Raw genomic sequence first — 26,413 nt, 5'->3', positions numbered from 1 at the left:
CTGTCCAAGACCAAGTGAGGGATGTTTAAGTAGGGTTGGGAACATCGGGCCCAGCTGTTCATTAAAGGATCGGCTGCTAACGTCTTGGTGCCAGATACCTCAGCACACCTTCACAGTTCTGGTGGAGTCCAAGATGATGTCATAATGATAAGGGTGATAGGTGTATTTATTTAAACTTTAATATGTTTTTAAAAAACAATGATGTACCTATACCTGTCTGTTATGCTGGGGTGAAAATCTTTCTCTTGCAAGGCTGGGATTAGAATTCTCCGCCATCATTACCACACACCACACGGTAGACCAAAGTAAAGAGAACACGCGAGAGCTAACGGGACAGCCACTGTAGTGCAGATTTTCTTCATATCAAATATTAATTTTTACAACCGTTTTTTTTTACAATATTGGAATTTAGAATATTCGCTGACAGACTTACTGGGAGTTCAGTACCTGCGGACAGGGACCTCTGCCAGATGTTCCCAGTTCACCCTTACTGCACGTTCAGGTTTACCAGGTCTGTCCGGCAGCCTCCCTCGCCATCTGATCCAACTCACCACCAGGTGGCCGGATTGTACAAGACATATGGCCACAGATCTGATGATACGACTATGAAGTATTTTATCGATCTTTAGCCTTGCATGTTCTGGTACCAAGTACACTTATGAGTCATCCTATGCTCCTATATTGTTACATATATGTTTGTTTTGGACAATCCATGACAAGCACATAAGTCCAATAACAAGACACCACAGGCAGAACCACTTCTAGGACTCCGCCCAGAGACTCCAGGAAGACGACTTACTCTAAACTATTATTTGGTACAATGACAAACCAGAGGCAGCCACTCTGCAACGGCTTTAGCAAAGAGGCGACCCTTCCGTCACTGGGGAAAACACAGCTATGCTTTGCTGGGGGCTTGTAAGTATTTCTGGGGATCAGCACCCTCAGGTCTCTTCACTGAATCTCCATGCCTGACCCTGCGGATGGTGGGCCCTCACGGAAGCAGCTCCATGTTGCCTTCTTAGGCTGAGTCTGGCCTTGCCCAACTGATGAAATGCTGGCCACCAGACACTTGTCGGCATGCTCCCCCACCAGTTCTGTCTCAAAGGGGTAGCCTCATTCTCCCTGATCCTGGCGAGGAAACTGCTCCTTTCTGGCCCATTCTGGCTCCTAGGATTTTAAGTCCTATGATTCAGCATTGCAAACATGATCATGTGATCCAGACAGGAAAACACAACTCAGAAAAAAAACAAGTCAAAGAATGTTTATCCCAGATGAGCTTTATTTTGTTGGTAAGCAAATGACAAACACCAAAAAATGAAGATACAATTGATTAACCCTATAAATAAATAGAAAATTAATGAGATGCTAGGGATTATTCGTTAAAGACAAAAAGTCCACTGAAGAATAAATTAGAAATACAGAAGCTACATTATTCTTTAAAAAGCTTGTTGAACCTTTAAAAAAACATTTCTGCATAGATAGTCTTGTATTCAAAGTTCAAGGTTGTTAAATATCCCATCATACAACTGTGATATGAACCCATTCTCATGAACAAACCTAAACATAACATGGCTCAATATTACAGTTTAAGATTATCTATGATACACAGTGATGTGAGGAGATCAGAGTCTGTAACTTGAGAGGTTAAAGCTGAAACTGAATCCGTAACATCAGAGGTTAAAGGTGAGGGTCACGTGGAAGCTCATTATGTGATGAAGAGCGAGGATGTTGAAACAAACAGCTTTGCCTTCTGTGTGACAGAGACAAGTAAATATCAATCTGCCGTTAATAACGAGCCAATCAGACGTCTCTTAACAGACATGATGGCACATGAACGCATCACAGACCACCTGAAAGCTGTTGATCACAGATGGGCCTGGACACATGTAGGAGTGATCAGGATCATGTGACCACAGTGCTACACTGATGATCAATAATGTCCTGTGATTCTGAACGTGTGTGCAGACATCGTCACTACTCCGCCTCAAACTGTTTTATTCTCCATCTGCTAGATTCTAATTTCTTCCATCAGTGCAGACGACAGGATGTAGTTCAGATAGTGAAGGATGAACTGTGCAGATACAGCACGTTGTAACTTTAAAGTAATGTTATAAATTAAACAGAAGTACATCACGTAGATTTGACCTTTGTGTTGTCACGTCTAGATTTATACAAGGTGACACAGAGCAGCTACTGTTGAATAGCCTAGGACTAAAAAACAAAAACAGTTTATTATTGTTGTTTAGCACAAAACAATGCCTGTCTATAATCAACACTTGTGATAATCATCATGAGATAGTGCTGCTGAGTTTTCACCTGTGCTCACTACACACCTGTAACAGATGAAGAGTAACAGCAACATTTAGCACCAGAGAACGTCGAGTCAAACTTCAGTACCGCTTACTTCTAAAGCTAACATCTCTTTGCTTATAAGACTTCCTGTTTGCAGCTAACGATTGGCTGTTTGGCTTCCTGTTGCAGGCTACTGTAAGTTAGCTCTGAGCTACATAGCTAGCAGCAGCAAACAAAAACTAACAGAATAAAACATGTTTACATCATGTGACCTCCTTCAGAGTGAAAATATAAAGACGCTCATAGAGGAAGAGGAGTCCGACTGTGCTTTACACCTGCACAGGTGAGAGCCGAGAGAACATTATCAAGTTAACCTAACAACATTTAAAAAGAGACTTCGTGAAGTAAACATGATTAAAATGAGTGTTAATCACTAGAAGTCATTAATGTGCAGCTATTTATCCTGAAACGTATTGTCAATTACTTAAAATGTCCGTTTTTGCTTTGTGTTAGTATATATATATATATATATATATTATATTATATATATTATTATATATATTTATAAAAATGATGAAGTAACACTTGAAAATAAGTTTGAGTTGAGTTTTATTCAATAACTCAATTTGTGTAATTATCTTTCTGTATTGGTCATGTGGTAGTTGCTTTGTATGTGGCTCTTCCCTGTGTTAATGTGTGATGTTTGGTGCAAGTTGAGCTCAGCTCTCCTCTGCAGAAACTCATTCAGTTCTTTTACTGAAACATTTTAACAGAAAAAAAGAGGCGAGGATGAGCAATAAAGGAGTTTGACCTGAGACACCTGAACAGAATCTATGACACAGATTTCAACTCTGAAGGGGCCTGGCTCAGCTGAAGCTTCAAGGGTTGAGATGTTTCCAGAAAGACCGGACAGGGCAGGTTGGACCAGAACTATCCTCAGGAACTAGGAATTATCCAGGACTGACCCAGGACTGATGACTGGAGTACTACGAGTCAGCTCTAGAGAAGGGTTAGCTGATCCCAGATCTGTGTCTGCAGGCGTCTGCCGCTACAGGAGGGGTCTGAGTGTTCTGTCTCTCAGGTGGGTTGGTTGATCCCAGATCTGTGTCTGCAGGACACAGTACACAGAGAGTTTTCTTTCTTTCAAGGCTGTTGGACAATGACTGTGTCTAACCACTTCTTGTAAGACAGGGCAAAGCGTCTCTGCTCGGGGGGGCAGCAGCTGTCGAGCATGGCGCTCACAAAGCTGTGCTCAGAGGGCAGGGAGGGGGGGGCAAGCAGGTGCACGCCTCTCTTCAGGCGTTTACTGTCCCGAGGGTCAGGTAAAGATGCTCCCTCCACCTCCATAGCTTCAGTGTGACTCTGACCGTTCACGCCCTCACCCCCCCGGCCTGCACAACTCTGAGCCCCCTGCTTCTGAACACATGCCTCCCCGTCACTCAGCTGAATTGACTCGCCACCTCCATTACTGCTGCAGAGATGCTGCTGGTCCCGCCTACACTGCTGCCACAGGAAGAACACTTGACGCCTGCAAACATACATCATCATAACAATAAATATTTATATAAGAACTTTATGACTGCACATCTATAGAAACTATAAAGACTAAATCACAGTCACTTTTAAGCTCTGCTGTTGCATCTGAAAACTACATACTTCATAACCATTTATATATATGTAAAGTAAAATAAAGTACAGTCACATCATTAAACACCCCTGTGCGATCTGTTCACCTGTGTGTCTCTGACCTCATGTGATCTGTTCACCTGTGTGTCTCTGACCTCATGTGATCTGTTCACCTGTGTGTCTCTGACCTCATGTGATCTGTTCACCTGTGTGTCTCTGACCTCATGTGATCTGTTCACCTGTGGGGCTCACCTGTGGCTCCAGAGGGCCTCGTGTCCAGGGAAGGACTGGATTAGGTCTGAGATCAGCTCCATCTCCTGGTGGAAGAGCTGCAGGACGCTGATGAAGCTGACCGGCCTCTCCTCCTCCTCCCCCTCCCCCTCCCCTCCTGACAGCTCCCCGTTAGCCTGGTGGGGGGGGCTGCTGGGGGCTGAACTGGTCCTGTGGGGGGGGGGACTGGTGCAGGAGGCTGCAGACTGAGAGAGCTCAGACAGCAGCTCCTTCAGCAGGAACTGACGGTAATGAAAACCGCTGTGATCGGACACGTGCATGGACACCCAGAGACGCATTGAGGACAGCTCGTCATGAAACACCTGAGAGGAAGAGGAGCAGTGAGACGAAGAGGAACTGGAACATGATGAGGCAAACATGTTAAAACTGCTGCAGGTCAGAGATGATCATGTCTGAATCTTAACTAGTGAGAATTCTAATCCTAACGTGCAAACACCTGGCAGCACAATGAGCATGATGTATATAACATACACTGTGTATACTGTCCTCACCTTGGCATTTCCTCTGGCAAGGTGCTGCAGCACCCAGATGCGATGGGACCAGGCGTTGTAGTTGCTGGGGTAACGGCAGGCGGCGTCAGAGCACACTTTCATTTCCTGATGAAGAGTCCGAGCCAGATGATCGCTGAGCTGCTGGCTCCTCTCTGCGTCCACCTGTTCTGCTTCACCGGTCTGCTTCCTGCTGTGACCCACAGGTGAGGACTGACCCAGGATCTGCTGCAGCACCCAGCGTCTGTACATAGACAACTACTAAGGTAAAAAACTGACCCAGGATCTGCTGCAGCTAGCAAAAGAAGAAGCGAAGTCTTGATGACTAGGGACAGGTGGTCTCAGAAGACTGTAAGTCGCGTTAAACAGACAAGTGACACCAGCCCATGCAAAGGAACCTCAGTGAGGATTTCAGTCTGACCTGGATAAACATGCACATCAGTTACAGACATAAAATGTCCCAGAAGCATATGTTCTGCACAGCGTCTTATTCACACCAGTGCTGTTGATGGTTTTCAATGTAGTGAGTCCCCAGAACCCACGGGTGGTGATCTGAGTGGGTCCCTGGGAAATCGAATGGGTCCCTAATAATATTTTTGGTTCCTGATAAATTGTAGTGTTAAACTCATGTTTGATGTTGCTATGGTATGACATGGTTATAACTAATATATTCATATATGTTCAAAACGTATCTAAAATTAAAAGAATAAAATGGCAAATCTGAAAAGTTAATTAGAAAACGACGATCTTTTGACATACACAATTAAAATAAGTGTTTTTGTTGCACCAAAATAAATTATCAATAGGAGTGCTGAGTACACATTAGATTAGATTTCACTTTATTATCAGTTTTCTGAAATTTGTCTTGGGTCTAATGACGTCCAGAGTTACACATAGATAACAAACATTAACTAGAAAATGCAATTTCTGAAGAGAATGCAGTGTGAATGCTGTCTGCTGAATAGCTTACGCTAATCTGCTAATGCTGTGCTTGAATATTGAATGAATATAATAAATGAACGTTGTGGAATATGTTGTTGAAGAGCTGACACTAAACTGCTAATGCTGTGCTTGAATGATGAATGAATATAAGTATGAAAGCTGTGTAAGGTGATGAGAGTGAGTCTGGAGGTGAGGAAAATGACTGAGGAGGTGATGAGGACAATGGAGGAGTTTAAACTGGAAGACCAGCCTTGAAAAATGCTTGAGAGAGTGTTCAAATGTCTGTCCTGTGTGTGTGTATGTGTGTCAATTGAGCTCCAACTGACCTCAAGTGACCTCCTGCTGAACTCAGCTGTTGCCGTGTCAATGGTTCATGAGTAGCAGCTATGTGACTTCTTAGTTTGGCAGTTGATTTTAATGAGATTTAAGGTGAAAACACCCTCTCACACTTCTGTGCTTGTGTCAAGACAGTAAATGCTATCAACACAAAAATTAAATGTGACCATCACAAGGGTCTGATGAAGCCGTCATTTGAATTTTATGTCTCTACTGCCAAAAATGTTGCCAGGACAGTGAAATACAAAAGGGCATCCATCTGGAGTTCTCAAGAAATCTATAAATAAAACGTCACCCAAAGTCTGAACATCTACTAAATCTAAATCTGATGTGCTTGCAGCCAGCGCACACACTACTTGGCAGAGGGGGTCCATGACAACTGGGGACCACCATCTGTAGCAGCCTTCACCCCCCTTTGCAACTATGCTCATCCTCCGCCAGTTCCACCACTGAGGTCTTGGTTGGAACGCACTTAACTTGGAACCATTCCCGCGACCGCACTGCCATGGGTAGCCCTACCAGGAGCATAGCTCCAGATGGCATTGCTCAGGTTCATTTGAACTCTTGAGCTTCTGACGACAAGGTGGCGACCCTGAGGAGAAGGAACTCTTGATGTGAGACCAGGAGACAGCAGAACCTGAGAGACTGTTCAGTTTAGGAAGTTACAGAGTGTAAATTCAGCCCAGCCATAGTTCCTGCTCTTACTGCAGTACGTTTTGATGGGTAAGGTGAAGATTTTTCTGATTCAACTTAACTCACAAAATAAGAGTCAGTTTTGTACAGGCATGTCTCACCTGTGGATCCAGGTCTCTGGACTCTTGGGGAACTTGGTGAGAGCCAGCTGTCCCAGGTACAGGTCTTTATCTGGGGTCAGGACTCCAGACTGAAGCAGCTCCTTCCTGCAGAACAAATCCCACAGTTGTTAAAGTTAACACACTGTAAAACAACCAGCAATAAATCAACAATGATAACACAACAAGTATAACAAACTGAAAAATATTCAGACAGGTGTGGACAGGCGATACAAGGTGTGACAGGTGTTCAGGTGTGTTACCTGACATTCCATGCGGTGGTGAAGTCTGGATTGAGCAGCAGCACTGTGCAGGTGATGTCCACTAAAGCTGAAAACAAACCTCAGCTGTTAGACTCTGATCCTGAACATATTCATACATACATACATACATACATACATACGTACATAATCTGCCACAAAGAGTTCTGTAACAGAGCCTTCAGCCTATGGGGGGGGGGGTTGTAGTTATAACTAACAACAATTAATAACCCATACTAAACTCTTTATCAGTGGAAAATGCCATGGCACACAATTTGCAAAACAAACAATTTGTAACATTAATTTACATTTCTGGGTACAGTCTGGGTACAGCTTGCTAGGTGAACTAGCTAGGTAGTCTGTTAAACAGCTGGGAGAGGCTCCGTTGCGACTGAACATTAAAGAACAGAAAAGAGAGATGGAGGATAAAGAAAGAGAGACCGGAGATGCACCAGAAGAACTTGTGCCAAAGAGAGGAGCTGTGTTTTCCGTTTGGAAGTTTTTTGGTTTTAAAAAAATCAGACGTACACCAAAATAATATATATTGTTTGTCGAGCCACTGTTGCTCCCGCTGGTGGCAACACTAGCAATTTACTCCATCACCTCAGCAGAAAACACGTGTTGGAATACCAAGGGGCAGTCATCGCCAGAGTTTACGCTAGACTTTTTTTTTTTTGACAGGCAATTAACCGTTAACTATGGGTTAAACAATTAAAAATAACTGGACCGTGATTTATGCACATGCATGTCAATGAGCAGGGCTTCGCACCCGCCCTGCGACGGCTTTGCCTGAGAGAAATTTGTTTAGGAATCGATAAACAGCATCAAAATTAAAATTTCTTATTGATTCAGTCAGAATCTGAATTTTGGAACCGGTTCTCGATTTGCCCAACCCTAGTTAAACAGTTAAAAAAATGAAATTGAAATTGTTGCATATCTCTGCGTTCCTGGGACATCTGTACCATCTGAGCTGGTATTCTCCGCGGGGGGTCTCCCAGTCAACAGACTGCACACCAGAACAACCCCACAACATGTCAACATGTCCGAGGCAGTTTGTCTGCTGGTTTTGGTGAGGAAGTAGCAACATAATAAGGACTGGTGTAGGCCTGGTCTTTTCATTTCAAGTTTCCACAGCCTGTTGTTAACGTATTGACTGTTTTTGAGCAGAAACGAAACATTTGCGAACGAGGCACAGCAGGTAACTCATTAATGATTTTAAATCTCCAGACACGCGCATCATGGACACTTGACAGTGTAGGCTAATAATATCTGTGGGCACCATTGTTGGTGCTACAGGTAGTTATGTTTGAGAATTATAATAAATGTACCTTTTCAGTTGCGTGTGTGTTTCTGCCAGTATTGGAGAGAGCATGCATCAGAATGAGTGTGCATGATGGAGAGCTTGTTGTCAGTCTCCGGCTGAGAAACCAGGCTCTGCAGCCACACTCAACACAGGAATTGTGCTGGCAATCTTAGCCAGCTTTGCCCAGTCAGAGTGGATTTCCCTGAAATCCCGTATGATAGTTTCACAGGCCGCGGGGAATTTCAACCCGCCATACAGGGTCCAAAATAAGCACCTGCCACTCGCCAAATGCAGGTAAAAATCTAATTTGGCGACTAAAATAAATGAGGTTGGGCGCCAGGGGCGGGTGCTCCCATCACTGCAAAACATATTTAAATTGTTGACGAAGTTTTGTTTTACAATGACTCCACACATCGCTGGTGTGTGTCCGTGAATAATTGTATCGCAATCCTTTAATTGACTCTCGCTGACCACCATCGGCGCGCTCACACTTCTGTTATTGAGCTCGCGCAGCAGGGCTCTAGTGCATCAACAAGGTACAATTTTACTGGTTGCACCAGTGCTCCTGACATGTAGCAGGTTACTAACAGAGCAGCTGTTGGAAACGTGAACTAGTCGTTGGCGCACAGCTTCCTCTGCTGACTGCTATTTCTCCTTTGGACAGTCACACCCGACAACCCGGTGTTGTGCCGCCGCTCTACGTGGGCTGCCAAACGGGCAACTGGCGCTACATTAGCTGCCCGCACCGGTTAATTGGGACTTGCTAGCTAAAGCAGCTAATTGTTGAGTTTCCATGGTGTGGAGACGCACTTCCAATTCACTTAGCCTCGCCATCACTGCATCTAAACTACAGTATTAACCTGTACCACTGTCACTACAGGAGGCAGAGGAGAAGCTAAACACCTGAGACACCTAGCAAGAGACAGCAGAGGCTATCGCTGCTGTACGGTCACTAGCAGAACTGAGGAGCTTGTAAATGACTAAATGTCGGATGAGCAAGGAATTAGAGGGCTATGAGTGCCTGATCAGAGCTAATGCAAGTGTCATTGTGCAGTGGATTAATGAGCTGCACTAATGAAAAGTTTATTTTGTTGCAGTGATGAAATAAGTTTTTTAAGAAAAAAGTAATATCAGAGTGTATTAATACTCCATTACAAGCAAAAGTCCTTCAAAAAAAACTTAAGCAAGAGTTAAAATGACTAGGATCAAAAAATTCTTACAGTACCATCACTTAAAGCGGCTTCGAGGGGGATCGAACCTTTGACCTTCCGATTGAAAGACGACCGACTCTACCACTTAGCCACAGCCGCTTTAAGTGATGGTACTGTAAGAATTTTTTGAATGATGAATGTGACAACTGATTGACAGTTGGGCACTTTGCATAGCAGCCTCTGCCATCAGTGTATGAATGTGTGTGTGTGAATGGGTGAATGTGACATGTAGTGTAAAAGCAGCTTTGAGTGGTCGCAAAGACTAGATGAGCGCTATATAAGTACAGTCCATTTACCATTTACCATTTAAAGCATAACTCATTGTGCAGGATGGCCTACTTCAGAATAATATGTTTAATATCAGTGGATTATTATCTAAATGTGGAGCTGATTTTAACTACATTATATTTTTCTTTAAATTCAGTAAAAGTAAAGATAAATAAAGCAAAAAAATAAAAAAAGCAAAGTACACTACCTCAAAATTATACTGATAGTAGAAATTCAGTACTAAAGTAAATGTATTTCTTTAGTACTGTTTTTTTCTACCGCTGTTTATTATTGACATTATATCTAACAACGTTTTTAAGGCCGGTAAAATATATTTTGGCTGGTAAAAGTTTTTGGCTTACCCAATGGCAGGTAGACCAAAAAGTTATTTATTATTATTATTTATTTTGGACCCTGCCACCATAGCCACGGAGCGCTGTCAACATCGGCACAGCACCTGGCGGAGTACCGAAATGAAGGGTCGCACTTTGCCGTTGTCTTTCTCCGCCCGTCCATCTCCTCATGTTTTAACAGTGAAGGCAAAGTTCTCTTAACAACACATCTTTATTAACATAATAGCCAACTTAATATGCAATTACAATTCATTTATTTGGCATATTTTCCCACCGGACACTCTGGCCTGTACATACCAGCTAACGTAAACCCTGGTCATTGCTTGAAAAGGCATTTGGTCGAAGCACTGCATATGACAGGAAAAGCAAGCGGTGGAGGGACATTATGAACGCAATAACGACCCATCTGTGCAAGGACATGGTTCGCTACATACAGTCGAGAAAGATGGGTTCAGAGAGATGATTAAAACACTGGTATCAAATCAAATCAAACTTTATTTATATAGCACCTTTCATGCAAAAAGAATGCAACACAAAGTGCTTCACAGAAAAATTAAAATCATATCACTAGAATTAAAAACATATCACAATAATACAAATACTGGAAACTTGCCCATCCCGACCCACCCGCAGAGGCACACATACACTTTATCACACACAGATACAGACAGACACACATGTACATGTATGCACATACACCCACACACACGCACGCACTCAGGATAAAACATGGTAAAGAGACATGGCAGGACACTGAGGAACAGGTGAGGAAAACGCCACCTATAGGAGCCATCCGCATCGGGAGGGGTCACAGTCTACGCCCGCAGGGAGTGCCACCCACAGAGACCACCCCTACCCGGAAAGACCGGGATAGACTCCGCACAAGGTGCAGAGCCCCACGGTCCTCCGGGCCTGAGGGATCTCCAGGACGACGTCCCCGCAGGCAGACCAGACACAACTCCCAGTGTGGAGGGCTCCCATGAGGAAACACTGGAGCTAAAAAGTAAAAGGCTAAAAGACAATAAGCTGAGATAAATGTAAGAAATAAAATGATAAAAATAGAAAAAATAAGATAAAATGAATTAAACTTTGAGATAGAAAGATTTAAGAATACATAAATAAATAAATAAATAAAAATAAAACTAAGGCTTAGAAGATTTAGTAATAATAAAGTGCAAAAAGAATTAAGAATAAATCAATAAAAATATTAGATATTAAAAATAGAATAAAATAGTTAAAAGAACAGGATAAATCAGTTAAAAGCCAAGATGAAAAAGTGAGTCTTGAGCCTCTTTTTAAAAACATCAACAGTCTCTGCGGTCCTGATGCTCTCCGGCAGGCTGTTCCACAAGTGTGGGCCACAGTAACTGAATGCTGCCTCACCGTGGGTTTTTGTTCTAATTTTAGGAATGACTAAAAGGCCGGTGCCGGAGGGCCTCAGGGTCCGCGAGGGTTGATATGATAAAAGCAGTTCAGATAGATAAGATGGCGCAAGACCATTAAGACACTTACAAACTAATAAAATAACCTTAAAATCGATCCTGAAACACACGGGGAGCCAATGCAGCGACTTTAAAACTGGTGTAATGTGCTCCCGTCCTCTGGTCCTCGTCAGCACACGTGTGGCTGAGTTCTGGAGTAATTGTAAATTACAGATAGTCTTTTTGGGAAGACCAGAGAGCAGGGCATTACAATAGTCTAAACGACAAGAGATAAAAGCATGCATTAGCACCTCTGTGTTAGCCTGAGAGAGAAATGAGCGGACTCTGGCAATATTCTTAAGATGATAAAAACCTGTTTTTGTAACGTTTTTAATGTGTGGGATAAAAGTGAGCTCAGAGTCAAAAATGACGCCCAGATTCTTTACGTATTGTGATGGTTTAAAATCCTGCAGTTTTGGTAAAAGTTTCTCTCTCTTGCCTTCAGGACCAATGATTAAAACTTCTGTTTTGTCCTGGTTGAGCTGTAGGAAATTCTCTGCCATCCATGACTTAATATCTAAAATACAGTTTAAAAGGGTATCAATAGGCCGTGTGTCATCAGGAGACACGGCAATGTACAGCTGCGTGTCATCAGCATAGCTGTGAAAATTGATGCCGTGCCTCCTGATGACGTCCCCAAGTGGAAGAATATAAAGATTAAAAAGTATTGGACCTAAAATTGACCCTTGGGGCACCCCACACCTAATTTCATGTGTTCCTGAGGAACATGTATCCATACTTACAGAGAACGATCGATCTGTGAGATAAGAACTGAACCAATTAAAAACAGTACCGGAGAGGCCGACCAGGTTCCTGAGTCTTTTTAATAAAATGTGATGGTCTACTGTGTCAAAGGCGGCGCTTAGATCCAGTAGAACCAAGACTGTTAGTTTCTGTGAGTCTGCGTCACACCTGATGTCATTTAAAATCTTTAAAAGGGCTGTCTCGGTACTGTGGTTCATCCTAAAACCAGATTGATGCTTCTCTAAAATATTGTTTCTATTTAAAAAGTCATTTAGTTGCTTTAAAACCAGTTTTTCTAAAATTTTACTTAAAAACGGTAAGTTGGATACAGGTCGGTAATTATTAAAAATGTTGGGATCTAAATTACTCTTCTTCAGAAGGGGCTTCACTACTGCCGTTTTGAAGGCAGCGGGGAAGACACCCGTCTGAAGAGAGCAATTTACTATATTTAAAATCTGTTCCTCGAAGAATCCATAAAATGTCTTTAAAAGTGATGTGGGAATTGGATCTAAAAGGCAGGTTGTTGGGTTTACCTGGGAGAAAACTCGACCAAGTGTCCTTGCATCAACCAGGACAAAACTCTCCAGTGTTTCCTCGGATAAAAGCGAATGTCCAGGTGTGATAAAAGTTACATTCTGATGTGCTAAAAGCCTGGATCTGATGTCGTCGATTTTACTTCTGAAGTGGTCTGCAAAGTCCTCGCAGAGGGCGTCTGTTGGTGACTCTGAGGATTTTTTAAAATTGGTGTTGGTTAAAAGATCGAAGGTGGAGAAAAGAAATTTGGGGTTATTTTTGTTGTCTGTGATGAGTTTTGAGAAATGGAATATTCTTGCCTGTTTGACTGTTTTATTGTACGATTTGAGATGTTCACGAAATATCTGATAATGGACCGTGAGTTTATTTTTTCTCCACCTCCTCTCCGCACTCCTGCATTGTCTTTTTGATTTTTTAATTTCCTCATTTCTCCACGGGGGTAAAGGTTTTGTTTTTATTGTTTTTGTTAAAAGTGGAGCCACAGAGTCCAGAGCTGATTTCAATTTCCTGTTAAAATTGTCAGCATTAAAATCACAGGGTGCAGGTAAGATTTCAGCAGGAGTGTTCTGTAAAATCTGGATAAAATTTGCAGCCACCTCAGAAGTTAGGTAGCGTTTCCTCACTGTTCTCACCGGGGCCTCCTGGTGGTTAAAACTGGCGATGTTAAAATACACACAGTAGTGGTCGGACACAGCCAGGTCAACAACAGAGGACACACCAGTGGAGAGGCCATAGGTTATGACCAGGTCCAGGGTGTGTCCTCTGTTGTGAGTCGGCTGTGTCACGTGCTGGTTAAAATCCATGCAATTTAAAAGGTTTAAAAATTCTCTGGACAGTGGGTCCGAGATGTTGTCGACGTGTAAGTTAAAATCGCCAGTTATTAAAATTCTATTGTAGGTGGTGTGTAAGATCGATAAAAGCTCTGAAAATTCACTGGTAAAAGAAGTGGAGTGATGGGGTGGTCTGTAAACAGTGATGCAGAGAATAGGAGGACTGCTAAAAACAAAGGCGTGATACTCAAATGACGAGTAACTGTTAAAAGAAACTTCCTTTGATATTAATGTGTTTTTAAAAATGGATGCAGTTCCCCCTCCTCTCTTACCTCCCCTGATAGAAAATAAAAAGTTAAAATTTGGTGGGCAAGCCTCGGTGAGACCAACTGGTGCCTCTGTACCAAGCTATGTCTCTGTTAAAAGAATCCCATCTAACTTGCTGCCTAAAATCAGGTCATTTATAATAAAAGTTCTGTTTAAAAGAGAGCAACAAGAGTTCTATGTTCTTGTGGATGAAGAAGAGGTAGGGCGATAGAGCACCGCAGTGATCGGTGCAGCCACTACAGGCAGAGAAGAAGAAGGAGGCTCAGGTAGAGGGGTGTGCAATGTAAATAGTCAATCACGTGGAGTGTATCGGACAACATACTGCATGTTAGCCCTTAACATCGAGCTGCCCAGACTGTTAGGGTGGACGCCGTCGTTCCTGTAAAAGGAGGGTCGGCTCCAAAACAGATTGAAGTTGTCCATAAAAACAAAGTTGTGAGCTCCGCAGGCGAACCGGAGCCAGGTGTTGAGATAGCGGAGCCTGATAAAACGCTCATCCCTGCGGGACAGCGTTGGCAGGGGACCACTGATAAAAACAGCCTTCCCACAGTTTTTTAAAAGGCTAAAAAGGTCATTCGTGTCATTGCAACCCACATGGATTATCACCCGTTTTATTGGATGGAAGTGAGTGCAGCAACTCAGGCAGTTTCTCCCGGATGCCCTGGACTGTGGCTCCAGGAAAACAGTGTGTAGTGGCATTAAAAAAGCTAATGTTCCTGGTGATGCTGTCCCCCACTATCAAAGTGGTTGGGGGGAGAAGGGGACAAAGAGGAGACAGGTGGGAGGACCTACGTGAGGACGGTGCACCCCCCACAGTGCGTGGCCGGGCAGACAAGTGTGGCGAGCCAGCCACCGCCGTGTCCAAGGATGCTGAGCCTTCGGATTGAGAAGCCGTATGTCTTATCGGGGTGAAAATACTTCAGCCAAACTGCTATCCCAACACTACAGCAACACCGAAACAAGTTTGAAGTGGAGCTACGTACAGTCGCCCACTTTTACACAACAGATCTGTGGTCAAGTCGAACAACGGAGCCAAACCTTAGCATAACTGTGCATTTCATTAGTGATGAATGCCAGTTGTGCAACCATTGTTTGCAAACGTCGTACTTCCCAGAAGACGCACAAGGCTTGAGAGAGCACTTGACTCCTGGGGACTGGGAGAGGAGAGGCAGGTGGCCCTAACAACTGACAGTAGGGCAAACATCCTGAAGGCAGTCCAGCTGAATGATTGGAGAAGACTACAGTGCTTTGGACACAGGCTTCACCTTGCCATAGGTAAATATAAATACATATACTTAATAATAATATAATAATAAAGTAATTATATTATTAATAGCCTAAAAGTAGTAAATATTTAAAATTGTGTGATGTTTTCCAGTTTGAATTAGCAGGCTATAATACTGTATTTCTGTCATAGCAACACAAGCACTAAACATTGTGTTTGTTGTTTTTTGAACTCTCTTCACTCTGCTGTTCTGATTTACTTATATACCTGGTGGTTATATCTTATATATATATACATATATATACACATACATATATATATATACATACATATATATATATATATATATATATATATATACATACATATATATATATATATATATACACATACATACATACATACATATATATATATATATATATATATATATATACATACATATACATATATACACATATATATATATACACATATATACATATATATATACACATATATATACATATATATACACACACACACACACACACACACATATATATATATATATATATATACACACATACTGTACTGTATCTTATACTACATCTACTGGTCATTGTTATATAGTATAGTATATTATAAAGTGTATTCTATTGTAGTATTCTATTGTAGTATTCTATATGTATATTTTCATCATATACGTTATTACGATATTGTTATTGTTACCATAAAGAATACTATATTATTAACACTATACTATAGTATACTATAATTGCAATTTTTACTGTTATATTACTTACGCACTTTATACTGCACCTTATATTGTACCATATCATTAACCTTAGAGCTCAGACCATACTGTATTACCTCATCCTGCATACCATGTCACTTTATCCCACAACTGTCACTTTAACTTGTCACTTTACTCATCTTGTCACTTACTCCTAGTTTAACAGCTGTATACGTCTCGTATTTTTTACTCATCTATCCATTCTTATTTTCATATTGTATTTACTTACTTGCTATTCTGTTTTTGTACTGCTGCAACACCCACATTTCCTCCCCTGGGTATCAATAAAGGATTATCTTATCTTATCTTATCTTACAGAGAGAAGTGTAAAAAAAACACCCACACTGAACGTGCAAGCAGTGTGTGCAAAAAAATTGTTGGTACCTTCTCATACTCCTGGGATAGGAAGATGGACCTGGCCATTGATCAGGCTGAACTGGGCCTGCCAAAGCAGCAGCTCACAATAGAGATGCCTACTAGGTGGGGATCGCGACAAAAGATGATCCAAAGATGATTGAGCAGGAGAGAGCCATAAGTCAGGCGTTGAAAGCTAACAAAGACAAGGCACTTGGTGCCCAGCTGGCAGGACATGGATGTGCTGGACACAGATGTCTTGTCTGGTGAAAGCTATGTGAGCGTCTCATACCTCAAGGCAGTATTCAATCTCTTCAATGAACAAAATCTTGCTGAGGGAGAAAATGACACTCCCTGACCAAGGACAAGAAGAAATGGCTTCTATTCTTGATCCCCACTTCAAATCTACTTACATCAAGAATGAAAAGGTGGATGACATCAAAGCTAGAGCAGTAGAAGAGATCATATCACTGCTGACAGAGCAACAGGCAGACACCGCTGGCACATCACCAGCTCTCCCAAGGGCAGCAGCAGCTGAACCAGAGGTAAGGTAAAAGATTTTGGCCAGCTTTGTCAAAAAACAGGGCAGCAGCAGCACAGCCGAGGGCAGAGCAACTCTCTCTGATGAGGAGACTAAAGTGGAGCTGAGAGGGTTCCTGCAGACCGTGGTGGACGACACTGACGCCGACCCTTTGGAGAGGTTGAAATGCCATCAAGCAAATTTCCCTTGTGTAGCAAAGCTAGCCAGGAAGTCTGTGCATTCCTGTGCCCCATCTGAGAGCTTTCAGCACTGGTGGGAACATGCCACCTGCCACAGGGCTGCACTGAAACCAGATGCGGTGGACAAAATGTATTTCTCAACGAGCTTTAATAACCAAAGCCTGTATTTGTAAGGGTGATGTGCAGATAATGTTCATTATGTTTCCTACATGTACCAAGATGTTGGCATCAAAGGACATTATTACCGAGTTTAAATGTCATTTTTTAAAATTATTTTTACAATGGAAAAACAAAAGCAATATAGATCTTTGAATACGTGAGTACTGTACCTTGAAGAATACTATTAATGTTAATTAAGAATTTGGAATGTTTTATTTGTAAATGAGCAGCAGCCATGTTAATACTTGAACACCTTGGCTTGAAGGACACCATGATGTGAATTAATATTAGGCTTGTCTCTCACTAGTGCAATAGAACGTTTGAGAAATATCTCTTTGAATACCAGTCAGTTTATAGTGTTGTTTATACAATATCTCAAAAATTGGCATTTATTTTTAGGTTATGTTTTTACTATGTTGCATTTTGCACAATAACAATTGTTTACGTTCTACAACTGTTTCATGCATTCTGATTCCTTTATACACTGAACAAAAATATAAATGCAACACTTTTGTTTTTTCTCCCATCTTTCTTGAGCTGAACTCAAAGATCTAAGACTTTTTCCATGTACACAAAATCCTATTTCTCTCAAATATTGTTCACAAATGTGTCTAAATCTGTGTTAGTGAGCACTTCTCCTTTGCCGAGGTAATCCATCCACCTCACAGGTGTGTCATATCAAGATGCTGATTAGGCAGCATGATTATTGCACAGGTGTGCCTTAGGCCGGCCACAATTAAAGGCCACTCTGTGTCTCACTCTGAAGCTGTGAGCTAATGAGAAAATAAATCAGGTGGTTCCACTTTAGACAGAAACCTGTACTGTTCTACAATAAAAACACCTACATGTCCTGTGATGTTTTCGATAAACGTAGAGCAGGTTCAGTTAATGTGATGTTTAGATAAACGTAGAGGAGGTTCAGTTAGGTTCAGCGGGCGGCTGTGGCTCAGTGGTAGAGTCGGTCGTCTTTCAATCGGAAGGTTGGAGGTTCAATCCCCAGCTCCCTCAGGCTACATGTCGAAATGCCCTTGGGCAAGACACTGAACCCCAAATTGCTTCTGGTGGCATAGCCAACGGGTATGAATGTGATATCTGATTGACAGTTGGGCACTTTATGTAGCAGCCTCTGCCATCAGTGTGTGAATGTGTGTGAATGGGTGAATGTGACATGAAGTGTAAAAGCAGCTTAGAGTGGTCGCAAGGACTAGAAAAGAGCTATATAAGTACAGTCCATTTAATGTGATGTTTTAGATAAATGTAGAGCAGGTTTAGTTAATGTCAGGATGTTAACTTAAATTCAGACCACTCACTGTCGCGGTCCAGCCAGTGTCTGCGTTGGCGGTACAGCAGCAGCTTGTTGTGGACGTATGGCAGCAGGAACTTGACACACCAGCTCTCTACGCCGAGTTTGTTCTCCACCAACACGATGGGACTGCGATTATATCGAGCCTCAGGACATGGGATCACCCCGATCTCATCTCTGAGGGAGACACACACAGTGAGGGCTGTGTTATTACTCTGAGAAGGCATCAAGTGTGTAGTCACATTCTCACTGAGAGACGTCTGCTCTGTAACTGTCTCTGTACTGCAGGTTATAATCTGACCTGTTCACAGCAGAGACACACAGATCTGTTCAGTCCTGAAACAGATTAAAGGGACCAATCAAAGGAGGGGACACATCACACACCGTCTGTTAAACCCTCACACCTCAAAAGGTCCCAGAGCTCTAAAATGGAACATCTTTGATCAGTCTTTGCTGTAAAGGTTGTTTTTAACCTCTAACAGAAGACCTATGAACCTCATTTCTCTCACAGTCTTTTACTTTTATAAAGAACAGACCGATACCACACCGTGTATGAGGGTCTAAAGTCCAGAGTCCGGGTGTCTCTGCTGTCCACAGCTCGTCCATTACTGTAGAGACTAAACAGGTATTAGACACAAACAGAAAGTGATGTCATACATAAAAAGTCTCTCCGGGAAACATGAAATATCTGTTTGACCTGATTGAACTTTGATGTGTTAATGTTCACAACTCAGAAAACTCTGTGTGTGTGTGTGTGTGTGTGTGTGTGTGTGTGTGTGTGTGTGTGTGTGTGTGTGTGTGTGTGTGTGTGTGTGCGTCCAGAAGAGAGTACACTCGGTGTACTGACAGTCAGTAGTTTTAAAACTTAAATTATAACCGTTACTTCTGATCTCTTCTTCGTGTGAAAGGGTTTGAACTCACTGATCACAATGTTTTTATATTTAGTGCGTCTGATCTCTTAACTAAGATTCATCTATCTCTGATTCTGTGAGCCGTCAGATGTGCACGATTGACTGTACGTGACCAGTCTAATCACACGTTTTTCACACTAAGAGGTCAGAGGTCAGGCTGCAGTCACAGACTGTGGGGAGAATAAACATAGCTTCATGTGCTTCTGCTCAGATCACACACCAGGGTTGGAAATAACACATAGTTGTTTTTCTTCTGAATCATATAGTGTTTCAGTAGCTTCGCTCTTTTATTTATTAAGTAGTGCGGTAGTGTCCACACATGTGACAATCCCCTACTGCAAAGTTACAGAGCTCTCAGCTGCGGTCGGAAGTATCACTGTTGAGGATCAGTTAAGGACTTTACCACACACGCAGACGTGTCTGTGTAGCGGACAGTGGTACTTCTGTATGATGGTGACATCACTGTCTAACCTAGCAGATGCCTGTGATGTCTCTGCTGCAAACAGCTCGTGAGTTTACTTCACGGAGGAACGCTCACTCGGATGATTTACAGTGAATAAGCTAACACAACCAACCCCTGCTAAGTTAACCATCATTAGTGTCTTCTGCAAGCATCAGTTAGCAACTTACCAACAGCTAACCACAGAACATGGAGGAGAAGAGGTGTGCAGAAACTGAGGCAACGGTAGAAAAGCTGACGTGCTTGGATTAGGGGAGAGTGGGGCAAGGTGAGCCACCTCCTGTTTCTGGGCAGCTGTGCACACTTTGTCATTTAAGCTCATTTCAGGAAGCTCCCATCATTTCTTTCAGGCAGTGATGAAGGGAAACACCTGGGAGAAGGGCTATTTAGTATTATTTAGGCCTACACACATCTTTCTGGTTGATAAAAAAGCTTTTTCGTAGGCTTTATCAGTTTAATAACAAGTATGTAAAATCAAACTACCTGGGTCAAAAATGTTTTATTATAATTGTATTGGGCTATTGGGCAAAGTGAACCAGGTGTTCAACACTATCATCAGGAAATAAAGTTACGTTTCTTTCATTGTTAAAAAAAGTTCTCTCCTGTATGTAGCTGTAGCTATTGTTTTAGAACAGAGCGGTCCAAATAAAATTCCATAATAATAGCATTGTATATGAAAATAGCTTTAAAGTAACAAGCTACCTTTACAGTGTTGCTGTAGCTTAGCCTGCTACATTTCTATGAGAGGTAGCTTCTGTGGAAATTTTCCAGGGATCATTAAGGGGGGTAACTTCCTTAAATTTAGAGTTATATGGTGGGGCAATTTATTTTTATGATGCTATCTGGCTTACGAGGGCTAATCACCTGTTAAGAGTACCATTTGGGTATGTGTTTTAGAAGTCATGGGGTGAAGGTTTTTGACACTGTGTATACGCTTGAACACTCTAACTGAAAGGCAGAGAACTGCTGTACTTCTCTCCATGCTGCATGTAAAATGTAAGTAAAGAGACTTGATTCATAACATTGGTTTGTCAGTTCTTCAGCAAATTATCTTAAGAGGAGAATTTCCCTCACATTTCAGTACAGTGAAGCTTAATTTAATAATTAGAGTAACTATTAACTTAGCTCACACATTTCATACGTAGCTTGCTAAACACTGTCAGGAGGAGAAACAGGCCAAATAGGGGAAGGTCAGAGAACCTCTCTTTAACGAAAAGTGGAGAAAAGACGACAATGGAGAGTCCCAGGAGCAGTGAGTTCTCGAGGAGACAAGCCAGAAAATGTTCTGTTCCACATGCAACCAACACACTTCTGATGGCAATAAGAGAACTATTAGTTTCACTGTGGGTACTAAAAACCTAAAACAGTTATAATCTGCTATAAAATACCACGAGTTGTCTCAATGTAAAAAAAAAAAAAAAAAAAAAAGGATCAGGAAAATCAGCCTGGGAGGATACGGCTGCAATGAAGGCACCATCCTGAATAGAGCCCGGCTGATATTGGATTTTAAAGGGCCGATGCCGATTCCGATATTTGGGAGTAAAAAAATTCCGATATCGATATATCGGCCGATATATTCACATATGTTCAAAATGTATCTGAAATGGGCGCTGTTTAGCTCAGTTGGTAGAGCAGGCGCCCCATGTACAGAGGCTACAGTCCTCGTCCTCGTCGCCGGTTCGACTCCCGGTCTGCCGATCATTTGGTGCATGTCACCCCCCACTCTCTACTCCCAACATTTCCTGTCTATCTTCAGCTGTCCTATAAATAAAGCCAAAGGCCAAAAAAATAATCTAAAAAAAAAAATGTATCTGAAATTAAAATATTAAAATTCCAAATCTGAAAAGTTCTTGTCATATTTGCATGACATACAAAATTCAAATAAAATATTGTTCTGTAGCAGCTTAAATAGCACTAAAATAAAATATCAAATTAAATAGAAGTGAGTATAACACAAAAACACACAAAAGTAGGAACAAAAATGATTTTCTTGTTTTTCCCACCTTCACACAGTGCTGCTGAAGATAAGTCACTAAACACAGACCAGCTCATTTGACAGACTGATACTGTTAATAATAGTAATAAAAAGGCTTAATGAGCAGGATTTTCCATATTAAATATTCCCTATTAATTAACATCATGATCCAGGAGATCTGCCCTTCATCTGTGTTTCTTTCTTATTATTCTGCTCTGTTTGGGACATTTTGGACGATCTATGGACAGTCTATCGCGGGGCAGAGGTCTGGAGCTCAGCCAACAGTCCGCAGGTCGGGACTCAATCAACACGTAGCAACACGGTGACATGGTGTCTCTCTGCTCTGCTCTCTGTCTGTCTCTAACACCGTAACATCGTAACTTTAACATCTTCATGAGACGTGAAAGGGACTTCACAAAACGTCTTCATTTGCCGTTCTGTGAATGAGAAGAGTCCGCGCGTGTCTCACTGCTGTAAGGAGCTGCAGGTGTGCTGAGGGTGGAGTAGACAGACGCACACACCTGGCAGCAGCGCGACGATGGCTTATTAAAACAAAACCCTGTATCTTCCTGCGGGGTGGTACGGAGGTGAAGACGTGTCAGCTTGTTGTTTAGAGCGTAACCGCTGTGAAACTAGCAGACAATAAAGCTTAAAGCTCCTGTATCTTCGTTATTATCGAACTTCAAACTAACTGAAAGCCAGACTGTGCACACGGGATCTCGTCTGCGCAGTTTAGATGTGCAGAGGGTAGAAACAGCGGTGCTCTGAAAGCAAGCTTTCTCTGGCTGATTACTGAGATTTTAACATGAGTTTGTTTTTCACAATGTTTCGTTCTTTATGGGAAAGATGATGCTTCCTAATGCTTCCCATCGCTGTGTGTTCTGCTCTGCTCAGCTGTGATGTGCACTCCGGCAGCGATAGGGACGCCCTCACTTCCCATCATGCCTGTCGCCTAGTGCTGACTGAGTAGTTTAAGTTGTTAAGTATGCTATTTATGTTCCAAAATGCAAAAAAATATTTTGTTAGTGTTTTTAATGTGTCTATTTAGAACATATGTTCTGCATATGATGGTGATTGTCATTTTTGTGCTGGTTTATAGTTTAACCATGAGTGAGGTGGCTGTTTCATTTCTTGACTTCAGCTGTACTTTTAGTTAAAAGACTGAGAGCCTAGCTTACATGCAGTCAAAATTTTGACTGCACCCTCTGTTTATCAGAAGGTCTAATGGCTTTTTCCCACAGCACTGCAAAACATAAAATTAAGTTATTTCAAAGGACATACGCCGATGCCGATATATCTGTGAAGTGCGAATGTCGGCCGATAAAAATGGTTGACTGATAAATCGGTCGGGCTCTAATCCTGAAGAATGTCAGTACTTTATTTAAGAGTTTAAATATTTACCTTAATAAATAAAGTAGGACTTTACCTAAATAATAACAATATTGCTAATCTTTTCTTATTATTCACACGCAGTTACACATTGCCGGTTAAAATGAGAAAGTGGCTGTTCAAACAATTGAGTGGCTTGTTGATTTTTAAATCCACCAGCAACAGTGGCAGCTGGACACGAAAGTTAACTTCCAACCCTGACATGGACATCCATAAAGCTTCATTGAAGAGTCACATTTAACATCCTCACCTGTCTGATCTTCACACAGAACATGTTCACACATGAGCAGCTTTACAGAAGACGAACATCCATGTCTTCAGATGTCTGAACCTCTGACATGTTAAAGTGCTCCATCATATCACACATTACACAGATGATAATGATCCATGTAACTTTTATTATTGTTTTGTATGTCTGAATTGAATGTACTGTCTGTTTGTCTGTTTACATTTTAGATGTTATATTTTCTCCTGTGCTGTATTCGCTTTGATGACCTGCTGCGGTAACGCCACAATTTCCCAGTTAGCTTTTACTTTAAAGTCAGTTTATTTCATATCGTTGATGATGATAGTCTTCGTCAGGAGCAGTGAGTAACGTTCTTAATCTGTTTAATCTGTTGTTTGCATTATTAACAGAGGAAAAGCTAACGAGCGTGACGTTAGCTTGTGTAAGCATAGCATCAGCTAACCCTGACAGCCTGACGCCGGTGAACCTCTGTACAGGTGAGACAGGTGACGCGGGAGCGACAGACACTTCAAATATAGACAACAGACACTGATTAATGAGACTATTGATCAATAAATCACACCATTAAACAGCTAACATCACTAATGTGCGTGTTACAGTTCTGACAGCAGCGTCACAGAGCGAGAAATAACACCGTCTACGTCATGTTGCTGTATATAAGTCACTTTATCCTCGCGATGTTTATGAAAAAACCTCCACCACCTCCGCACAGCAGCACAAATCGCTAACGTTGAGCTAAGCCTGCTAAACTGGCAACTTTCCCTGGACCATTCTGTTCCAGCTAATAGTCAGAGCCCGCACAATGTTGATGTAGGTCCAAGCAGTTATTCCGGGTAATAGCCCGAGCCGGCACAGTGTAAACGCCGTTATTTATCTGAGTATCCAGTGAATAGCCAGCTCCCTGCTCCAGTCTATCAGCAGTGTTCACACTTAGCTGTACTCACATGCTCGGGTTCCTCTTGAACGCGTTAGTGATGTCTTTCACAACTCTCTGCACCAAAACGTCCACCTCCTCCTCAGACTCCGCCATCTTTATCCCACCCGATGACGTCAAAATGAACCAGGAACTGCTTCCGGTTAAAAAAAAAACCCACAAACTCTACGGGTGCCTGCAGATGTCAAAAGGCGAAAGGAACGTTTGTCTTGAGATGTGTTATTTGGAAATATCACATTTAATTGGCGAATTATCGTTTGTATAAAGTATGTATGTGTTTTATGTTTAACCCTTGTCCCTATGTCCTTTTTTATTCAACACAAAGAAAATGTATAGACATGTATAGACATAAAGGTTAAAAATAAGGCAGTGCAGGAGACAACATTGTGCAGGCAGGAGTGTTTTTAAAAAAATAAAATAAAACAAAGAAAAGGAAACAATCATACAGAAGAGAACAAAAGGGCAAAGTGAGGGATGTTGAAAATCAAGAACTGACATAATGTGAACGTGTCATTCATGTCAGCGACTTCTAGAAGTCTGCAAATTTATATATAAACACAGAAAAACATTTCTGATTTTTTCACTTACAATATAAATATGATGTTTACCCAGATGTTTGTATTTATTATGTCCATAAATAGATTATAACACAGTGAATAAATGAGGATCTATTTTTAAAGCAGCTGTAGATGTCAGACCAGAACATACAAAGTAAATGTTTAATAGTCTCAGCCTCTGAGGAACAGAAGAAACAAGGATCCACTTCACATTTAAACCTTACTGTGTAGAAATCACTAACACGGTGTACTAAAGACACTGTTTTTAAGGTCGTGTACTTGACTGGAGGAACAACAGCATCAGACAATTAAAAAGAAACAGGCAGTGTGACCTTCATACCCAGTAAGAAAAAAGCATCCCATATTGTTCTGTTTGAAATGTTACAATTACAATTTCATGTAGCAGACGCTTTTGTCCAAAGCGACGTACATCTGAGAGTTAATACAACACAAGCAACGTGTGTGTGTGTGTGTGTGTGTGTGTGTGTGGCTGGATGTTTGTATGAGAGGTTCAGTTTCCTGGACAGGTGGGGGGTATGGCAGTTGTGGCACAGAAATATGTGAATAAAATACAGAAATGAATAACTAGGTGTGATGTTATTGTAGGGTAGTATAATAATTAGCATAAACGTTATATTTTGTCAATTTTTCTTCTTCTAAATACCCTCGGTTTGGCCTCATTGTTGAAAGTTCCTTAAATCTGTTTTGTATTCCGTAGTTTGAGTTCCTGCCTTTGCTTTGTCTGTCAAAGCACTTTGTAAACATTCTGTTTTTAAAGGTGCTATATAAATAAAGTTATTATTATTATTATTATTATTATTATTAATATAATATATAGTATAATGACATAGTTAGCCTAATAACATAAGCAACAACAAAATAATATATCAATATAATATGTTACCACAATACGATATAATACACTATGCTATAATGTATGTAATGTGATATAATGTGGAATATAGTATTGTATGTTATGATAAAGAGTATTATGATAATTAATCAAAATGTTATTTAGCAATGAGGAGTGAGGCCGGACCGGGGCATCAGAGAAGCGAGCAGGAGACCCCCCGGCCCCAAGAGGCACAACCCGAAGCCCCGACCGGGGAAACGCAGGTCAGCGAGGGCCACCCCCCCCCACACACACACACCAAAACACCCTTTATTCATTTATTTATTTTTTATGTGAGCCGTCTTGTACATGGGGCCGCACCCAGGCCCAGAGGTGAGTGCTGGCCCGCTGCAAAAAGAAAGAAAACGGACCAAATTTCATGACCTGATAGCCGTCCTGTATATGGACCACTCCCAGACCCTTGGTGAGGGAGTCGGTCCAGTGAGGGGCACATGTTTTTGTTTTTTTGGGGGGTTTTTTCCAATCTTATTTTGAG

General features: G+C 41.7%; 1 protein-coding gene across 1 annotated transcript; it reads right to left on the bottom strand.

The window, feature by feature from the left end:
• Positions 1–1,259: 1,259 nt before the first annotated feature.
• On the bottom strand, positions 1,260–24,573 carry ptar1 (protein prenyltransferase alpha subunit repeat containing 1). The gene is made up of 7 exons (XM_069682918.1): positions 24,479–24,573; positions 18,560–18,729; positions 7,030–7,096; positions 6,770–6,874; positions 4,701–4,941; positions 4,171–4,511; positions 1,260–3,820 (listed from the first exon to the last, which is right to left on the bottom strand). Exons 1-7 carry the CDS (start codon positions 24,562–24,564, stop codon positions 3,436–3,438), a joined length of 1,395 nt encoding a protein of 464 aa, XP_069539019.1. The 5' UTR covers positions 24,565–24,573; the 3' UTR covers positions 1,260–3,435.
• Positions 24,574–26,413: the final 1,840 nt, after the last annotated feature.

Source organism: Semicossyphus pulcher, unplaced genomic scaffold, assembly GCF_022749685.1.
Source record: "Semicossyphus pulcher isolate SPU_LCO1_2020_fin unplaced genomic scaffold, fSemPul1.0.p SCAF_6, whole genome shotgun sequence".
Taxonomy (NCBI): Eukaryota; Metazoa; Chordata; class Actinopteri; order Labriformes; family Labridae; genus Semicossyphus; species Semicossyphus pulcher.
The sequence above is the reverse complement of the archived record's forward strand: the minus strand, read 5'-3'. Positions and strand labels throughout refer to the sequence as shown.

Coding starts and splice junctions, on each gene's coding strand:
- ptar1 (XM_069682918.1), bottom strand. CDS start 24,564: ATGGCGGAGTCTGAGGAGGAGGTGGACGTTTTGGTGCAGAGAGTTGTG. Junction 7,097..18,559: donor ACACTGGCTGGACCGCGACA/GTGAGTGGTCTG, acceptor GTTTGTTTTCAG/CTTTAGTGGACATCACCTGC. Junction 6,875..7,029: donor ACCACCGCATGGAATGTCAG/GTAACACACCTG, acceptor TTTGTTCTGCAG/GAAGGAGCTGCTTCAGTCTG.